The sequence below is a fragment of the Merops nubicus genome, unplaced genomic scaffold (assembly GCF_000691845.1).
Source record: "Merops nubicus isolate BGI_N331 unplaced genomic scaffold, ASM69184v1 scaffold15022, whole genome shotgun sequence".
Classification (NCBI taxonomy): Eukaryota; Metazoa; Chordata; class Aves; order Coraciiformes; family Meropidae; genus Merops; species Merops nubicus.
In genome coordinates, this window is record NW_008593052.1 from 45,881 (window position 1) to 53,972 (window position 8,092).

General features: G+C 46.3%; 1 protein-coding gene across 1 annotated transcript in view; it reads right to left on the bottom strand.

The window, feature by feature from the left end:
• The window catches only part of LOC103768218 (pumilio homolog 1-like), a 53,382-nt gene that overhangs the window by 44,959 nt on the left and 331 nt on the right, over positions 1-8,092 (bottom strand). The window contains 1 exon segment of the mRNA XM_008935360.1: positions 8,051-8,092. This exon segment is cut by the window's right edge and continues 14 nt beyond it. Within this exon segment, the coding sequence (XP_008933608.1) occupies positions 8,051-8,092 (42 nt within the window).

The window sequence follows — 8,092 nt, forward strand, 5'->3', positions numbered from 1 at the left end:
CAGGTGGAATTAAACAAGGCGAAAAAAAACCCCAAACAAACATACAGGAGAAGAAACACAAACTATAGTGTCTTTTGGAGAAAAAAGAAGCTGAGAAATAACCAGCTGAGAGATATTCAGGTGATGATCTAAAAAATTGCCTACAAGTGCATCCTGAAGCCTGAGGGTGTATGAGTTTTATTTTCTGATGCTGGACAACATTAAAGAGATCAAATATCTGCATTTATTAGTGGTAACAGTGATGGAAGAGGGTTTAAACAATTTCTATTAAGCCAATTATGTTAAAGAGGGTAACAAGCAGAAGGCTGCTCCTGTCAGCCCCAGCCCTCCCATTTCCCCATCCTCCTCTCCCAACGCCCTCCCCATGTGGCCCCATTTCCAAAGCCACCTTCCCAGCTCTGCCTCCCACCAGGATCTCTCTATCCCCAAGGTGTCCCTCCCACAGGTCAGGGCACTCCTCCCACTCCCCCAGCTCTCCTGACCAGGAGGCAAGCCCCCAAGGAGAGCATCTGCTGCACCCATGGTAGGATGGGTGCTGCAAAGACAATTCCACGAGGATGGAACATGTCAACCTCTGCTTTCAGAATGTCTTTGATCTACAGTAAATTACAGAGCAGCCCTGTCAGCCAAGGAAACCAGCTCCCTGGAATCCCACAGATGCTACTGTAGGGAATCTGGGCAAAGCACCCTGAACTTAACTGCCAGCCTGGCCACCAAGGGCTGGGTGCTGGGAGCCCAAATCCACTGCAGGGGCGATTCCTCAGCTGGTGCTGGTGCTGGCTGTGCTCCTGGCATGCCTGGAGGAGCCCCTCGACAGCCTGAGCTCTGTGCAGGCTTCATGGGACCCCCTTGCTACAAGACCACTTGTGTTTGACTTTTCTGCTCCTCCAGAGCAACGCAGGAAATTGTGCTTTAGGACAGATCAAAAGGTTTGGATTTCTCAGCTCCTGGGATGAAGAGCATTTGTTTGGCTCTGTGAGAAGACAAGAGATGACAGATTACAAGTTCTCCCTGTGTGCACACCTGTATTACGGGTGCCTACCTAGAGCACCTCAATGGTGTGATGATTGCTTGGGTATTTATTTTTACCTCACATGCACTCTGCATGTGTGAAAAGTCAAAGTTTCCATCCATTAGGCCTGCACATTTTAAGTCATGCTCAATTCGTAACAGAAAAACAAACAAGCTCTTCACTTTCTAGTAAAACATTCCTCAAAAAAAAAAAAAGGTCAACATTACTACAAGAACACCAGGATTGAGGCAGTAAGAACAAGAAATCTCAAAAACATTCAGGCTGCTACCTGAATAAAACATACTTAGAATGGAGAAGAGGGAGGAAAAAAAAAGGCATGTTGAACAGCCTGAATACTTGAACTACTTGTATCTAAATCAAGTGCTGCAAAGCTTTTTAAATTAACCAAAGGTTTACAAATTTCAGATGGAAACAAATGCCTCCTACTCGGCTGTTGGTGTTTGGCTGGTCTAAACAGCTCCTAGTTTAAAAAATACCTACCCTGGGTGCACACACACACAGAGAGAGGAGCCAGGAGAGGAAAGGAGGAGAAGACAGGCAGCAAAGCACCGCCCAGTGTCAACAGCAGGCTTGTCACCCACCACCAGCTCCAGAGTTGAAATAGGTTGTTCCATCAACTGATTACAGCACTATTTTTAGTCCTCTCCTCTAACAATAGTCGGCAAAGAAAGAACGTGAAGTCACAAGTCTTAGACAGGATTAGGTGGTTTAACTACTATTTTTGTAGTAAGGGATTCATCATTAGAACTGCTACTACCATCAGCAGTGGAGGCACAGGGCGACTGGAGGTGTGGAGTGGCTAATGCTCCCCGTGGCAGCTAGCCAAGGGGATTAATGAGCCAGGGCCCAGAAATAACAGGGAGAAAGGCACCGCTCGCCTCCCCAGCCCATGGCACCTCCCCTCGCCTTGATCCACCAAGGGAAGCACTTCATTAAACGTGGAATTCACACTGCCACATCTTGGGCATGTATCGTTGGGGTGCAAACTTCCAAAATACTGGATTACATGGAAGGAAGAGTGATTTTGCCCTGCTGGAGCTGGGGGTACCCTGGGAACGGCGTGTTCTGCTTCCCACGTGTGGGTCGATGTTTTTGTGCGAGCACTCAGGGTTACACTCAGATCTGACTCGTTTGACCCCCAGGAAGACTCTTCCCTTCACCCCCACCCCTACTCTGACCTTGCAAGGCTTAAATTCAGTGGGGAAAAAGGTGTCAAGGGAGGCAGCAACGTCTCATCCCAGTGCCAAGCTCAGAATTCCTGTCAGACAGGGATGTACGAGTGGCCCCATGTCACAGCGGAGCGAAGGGCTCATCTGAGGGCTCAGCAACAGTCAAGCATCACCCCATTGCACAATCAGGGTCTGGAGCTTCTGCACAGGGCGAGTAACACAGCCAGATGCTCCCAATAAAAACAACTGCCCTAGAACAAGTGTTACCCTTAACAAAGGAAGAGGAGCAACACGATATCTGCGAGCAGATCGCCTGTCGGGAGGCAGCGCAGCATCACATGACATCCGCACACAAAGGCAAGTTTGTTCATCGCAGACCCACCAGATCATTGCTCAGAGAAGACAGCTATAAAATTGTCTCAGCACCCACCCAAGAGCAAGTTTTCAGAGCCAGGCAACACTGCATTCAGTGCTCTGGAACAGCTCTTTGTTGAGGAGACTGCCGAGCAGCAGTCGGGATTCACAGTGCCGGTCTGCAAGGAAGAGGCCGCTGCGGATGGTTTGTGGTGTTATCTCATGAAGTTTCACCCATTTCCACAAACACTGAGCATCACAACCTGTTCTGCAGAAGCACAGATAGGTCACGCCAGCTCAGCAAACCACAAGAGAGCTGATAAGGGGAAAGCAAAGCTGGAGAGAGGGGAGGAAGAAAACAAGCAGAAGAGATGCCCTAACAAAGCTCTATTCAAAGCACACTTGGGTGTAATACGTTCACTCAAGTACTTGATGTTTCCTGAAGCATTTGAATTTGCAAATTCAATAGTGTGAAAATATCTTTGCTCTTCCTGAGCAAGCACCACAGCAAGGAGGCAGCCTACAGAGCTGATGTACCACAGAGGAATCCCACAGCCAGCACACCAGGTCGCTTGTGCATCCCCAACGTGAGGCAGACACCTTGCAGCTGCCTCTCAGGGAGAGTAAAACCACATTCAGAGTAACTCTTAAACTGACTCTCTGAACATTTCAGGGTGGGTTTTCTCCCCTGGAAAAGAAAAGGATTTTCCAATATCCAACTTAGCCAATTACTCATGCTCCTTCCATGTCAGGAGGAGTTTTTGAAGAGCTATGTAAAGCAGAAAACTAAACCAAACGTCCCCACTGCCCTCCCAAGCCAGCCCTTCACCGCAGAGACATCTCTGCAAAACCAGTCACCCAAATCAGACACTTCACTTCAGCAAGTTATTATCTCCAGTTATCTGGGTATCAAGTCAACACGGCCATTTCAGCACCAAGCCCAGAAAAGCCCTAACCTGTTCACTGCCATCCAAGGAAGGACCCAGGAAAATTCAACAGATTTAGTGAAACCTGTGTCAGAAAACGTTCTCCAAGAGCAGGGCCACGTGTCCCACCATGTGGTGCAGGGACTGAGGCTTGCCCCACACCTTCAACTCCAGCCCAGCCAACAGACCAGGTTATCTGGACTCAAACAGTAAGTGCTTTCCATGGGCAGATGAGGAAATCTGTCCTGCAGTGTTCAACTGTCACTTCAATGGGATTTCTGCTTCCTCAGCTTCCAGGATCTTTCTACAGGACCTTGCCACAACTACAAGGCAAACGCTGGTCACCAGCCCTGCCAAGAGGCACCAAATGTTGTCAAACCCAGACACTTCTGCAGCAGCAAGCACCACAGTTTGCGTAGCAGAGCTCTAGAGGGGCAGCTGCCAGGAGAATTACCTTCTGTCTGCACTTGAAGGCAAATTCCCAGTGAAGAAGTTGCACTGCCAAAAGACAAAACACAGAAAAAAAACCAGTCCCAGCCCTGTTGCTCTCACTATTCTTCACCAACTATATGCAAAAAATTCCCCACATTCAAAACGACATTCCCTGCAGAGTTCTATTGTCTCAAATTATTAATTAAACATGCTCTCAAAGAAAGTAAATCCCTAAAATCATTTGCTTCTGCTAAGCAACTCCCTTATTACCCTCACTGCATTTCAGACTGTCTGAGGCTATCCAGTCAGTGGAATTCCACAGGGGCCACCACCAGCACAACTGGCTCTTCACTCCAGTTCAAGAGCACACACACAGCAGGCACGAGAGACCCCAGCCAAGAGACCCCAGGCAATTCTCCTAAAAACCTGCTCCGTGTCAATAACTGCTCCCAGAGGAGCTTCTCAACTCTCCTCTCCCCCTGGGAGCACTGGATGGCTGCTTGGGTTTGTAAGGAGATAGGAACCAAGACAAACCCAAGCTGGGCCATTCCTCATCAGGAGTCAGCTTGTCCCTCTGCACTCCCCTGTGTGCAGGGACGTTCTGACTGCTCCCCATTTTTGCAGGATAAATGGCACAAAACAACCCTAGTGCAGGTGTCGTGGCTGTTGGCCCCAACAGCGTGAGGGTTGGTTGGGGGTCCCAGGTGAGTTACAGCTCTAACTTCTGCTGGTGGGCTCTGACCCTCGACTTCATCTTGCTGCTTTTTGGGGATAAAGAGAAGGTTGTTCTGCAGTCAAGCCCTGCCTGATGGAAGCGTCTTCAACGCAAAGTTTAGGGATTAAGTATTTGTAGCTGCAGACAGCAGAATTCTGCTTAGGAGCTCAGAGAATTCTGCTTAGGAGTTCAGAGATTCTAATCTAGAAAAGAAGCCTGATTCCATCATTACTGGTAGAGTCTGCAAGAACCAAGAGGAATTTCCAACATACACTAAACATGCAAAAGTAGCATCTTTGTTTAATTCTATCTAAACACCTAATCCTCCCCAACCAGCCTTTTGCAGGAGAAGGGAAAAGCACAAAGGCAAGAGAAAGTTTCTGGGTAAAATATAAAAAGACCAGGCACTTTGGGAACAAGAGGACACTATCTACTTCCCTGGGAGCAGAGAAAAGTTGTTGCAAGTCCTCCCTACTAAAGCCACTCCGAGATCTGCTCTCAGAGCTGCACGTCAAGCACAACGGAATGACAAGGAGGAACAGCCAGCCCCATAAAAATGGAAAGCAAGGAGCCCGTAAATAAATCCTGACTCACAACACTCACAGCTATTTAATAACACAGGATGAAATGCTATCATTTGGTAGAAAAATCACTGGAGTCTTATCACCACCAGAGACAGATGTCTGCCTACATACGTAACAAAGAAGTATCTGGGATTCAACAATTTAAAAAAATCCCTCTACCTTTAATTACGACCTCCCAAGCTCTAGGCAGGCATTAACCTATATTACCCTATAATTATTTTTCCTGAGTTTCCATTATCTTTAAGCTACTGAGCTTCCCAACCAGTCTTCCAGGCAAAGACCCTCGCTGCATTATCTCTGCAAGTCTGAAATAAAAAATACAGTAATATAAACCTATCTATAAGAAACTGAGACTTAGACACCCCATAATGACCCCCCACCTCCCAGCATGTCCCAGCACTTCCTTCCACTTCTATTCTTGTGGGACAAATTCAATTCAATCCCAGCTAAGCCCAAACTGAATTAAATCATTTTGCATGCATAAGACCAGTTCTTGCTAGCAGGAATTTATAACTGAAGAAGCAGATACAGAGGTTGCCAAAAAATCAAAAGGAATGGCAGCATGAGGGCTACATCTACCCTGCTTCCTGAGAGTAAAACCCAGAGAACCACAGGAAAAGAGGCACTTGTGGAGAGCTGAATCAATGCACACACAGAACCAGCGACCACTGGAGTCCACCCTGTCAAACCAACCCCAGGAGCACAGCCCTGCTGCCCATCTCAGAGCTGACTGGGAAGAAATTAAACACAATAAATTGGTTCAAAGGTGCACGCTGAACACAAAACATCAGGACTATGTGACGAGCACACTGGGGTCAATGTAAAACCCATGAGGAAGTGGAACAGAGAAGGTTCCAACTTTAACCATATTATCATGGGTATTTCTTCAGCTTCAGAACACATTGGGGGAGAGCAGAGAAAGCATCACTCAGAACTCTGTGAGTTTAATCCCCTAGGTGTATTTTAGCCACACAACCTTCTCCAAAGTGTTCTGCCTCCAAAGAATACTGGCGTTGTATTTTCAAAACTTCACTTAAACTAGTATAAGCTAAGGAGTTTTTATTTCATTAAGCAGCACATGTATTAGTGTCATTTCATTCAAGAAGTTCCTAAAGAAAACCAAGCTGATGAAGAGCAACACATCTACTGACATCAGGACATGTCTCTGGAACAGGAAGGATTATTCAATTCAAGTGAAAGTTGAAGTCTTCTGGTTATTAAAGAACACAGTAAAAAAAAAAAAAAGTTCATTCAGATACCAGCACAACCTCTGAGGACTGTAGGATTTGTGTTTCCTGGCTCCCACCCCCCCTCAGTCCCCAGTGAGTTTTGTTGTCTTGGCTTTCAGGGATTTCCAGAGAAAGGTGAAAGATGGAAGAAAAAGGGATTAAGAATTTTATGACGCTCGTTTTAACTCCTGAAGTCACCTTGCAACAAAATGACCAAACAACAGCAGCTGCTGCCTGAACACCTCCACCCTGGAGCTGAGAACTGCTTTTGTGAAAAAAACTAAAAGCTGCAGCTTTCCCTGAGAAATTTTCACTTCCTTACACATTAAGATCTATTCCATTGATGCCTCTTGAAACACGTTTTACATTTAGTGCCTGAAAACTTCAGTAGTTAGCAGAAAAGTTACATCTCGTTTCAATGTAGTTATTTCCTTTAAAACAGTAACTAAATGCTATGTTTCCACAGAAGGGAATTACTACCATATTCTTCTAGCTGCTTAGTTCCTGTTCCAGTATTTTATGCAATTTTTCTTCCAGAACAGCTTAACAGGGCACTTGGGTTTACTTCTGTATTGATGTACACACTGACTTCAGCGAGGTTGCAAAATTCACTGCAATGTTTGCTTTTAAATGGTCTGGATGGCAACACATCCCCTGGGGAGGCACAGCAGAGGAACAAGGGCTTGCTGGCTTTAGTTGAAAAAACAGAGGCAGGAGATAGTCAGAAAGGTTGCAGAAGCTTTGTGTCTGCTGCTCTGACAGTATTTGTGGGAATCATTCTTTTTTACAACGTTAAACTCTGAAGCTCTGCTCCCTCAGAGGAAGCACTCGTGCTCTGAGGAGCTCCTGGCAGGTCACAGACAAAGCTCAGTGAGTCAGAAGCTCGGTTAACTCGCAGCACATCTGACAGTGTGACTGCTGAGAAGACTCCTGCTAAGCACTCCAAAATGCTCCCATCCAGGCCCAGGTGGGTCCACAACCCTTCTGAGAACATTCAGTGGCTGTAAGAAGTTAGAGGTGTTTCCAAAAGCACTGCTTCCTGACATCCTTTAAGGCCATTCTCAGTTCAGCTGCACACATGAACAGCCCTTTCCCTTCCCAATCATAATCAAATAAATAAAAAAGAACACCAGACCCAAAACAAACAAGCAAAGAAACCCAGTTAAACACATTACCACCAGCTTCCAGAACTGTGTTTTTCAATATTGGGGATGGTAAAAGCTCAACCTACATGCATTGGCAGTTTTGTAATACCATTACATAAGAATTATTTAACTCCAGCAACAGATTTGAAAAGCAGCAGCAGTCACTGCTACGCTGGTTCACACATCCAACCTCCCCCCCCAAAAAAATCAATAAAGAGAAGGATAAATTCTGCAAACACGCATTGGACTGTCCCAGGGAGCAGACTGGGATTTCAACACCCTCAAGAGCAGAAACGTTCCAGCCCATACCTACCCAAGGCCCCTCAATCCTGAAAAGAGAAAACAAAAAGCACAACTGTTGCCACTTCCCTCCCTCTCCACGACCAGCTTCAGCTTGAAAAAAAGAGTCATTAAAAGCATCGTATCCCGAGCGGAGTTTGGAAACATGGAACTGGTTTTTTACCTGATGCTCTGCATGAATGTTATCCCCAGTTGGCCAGCGATG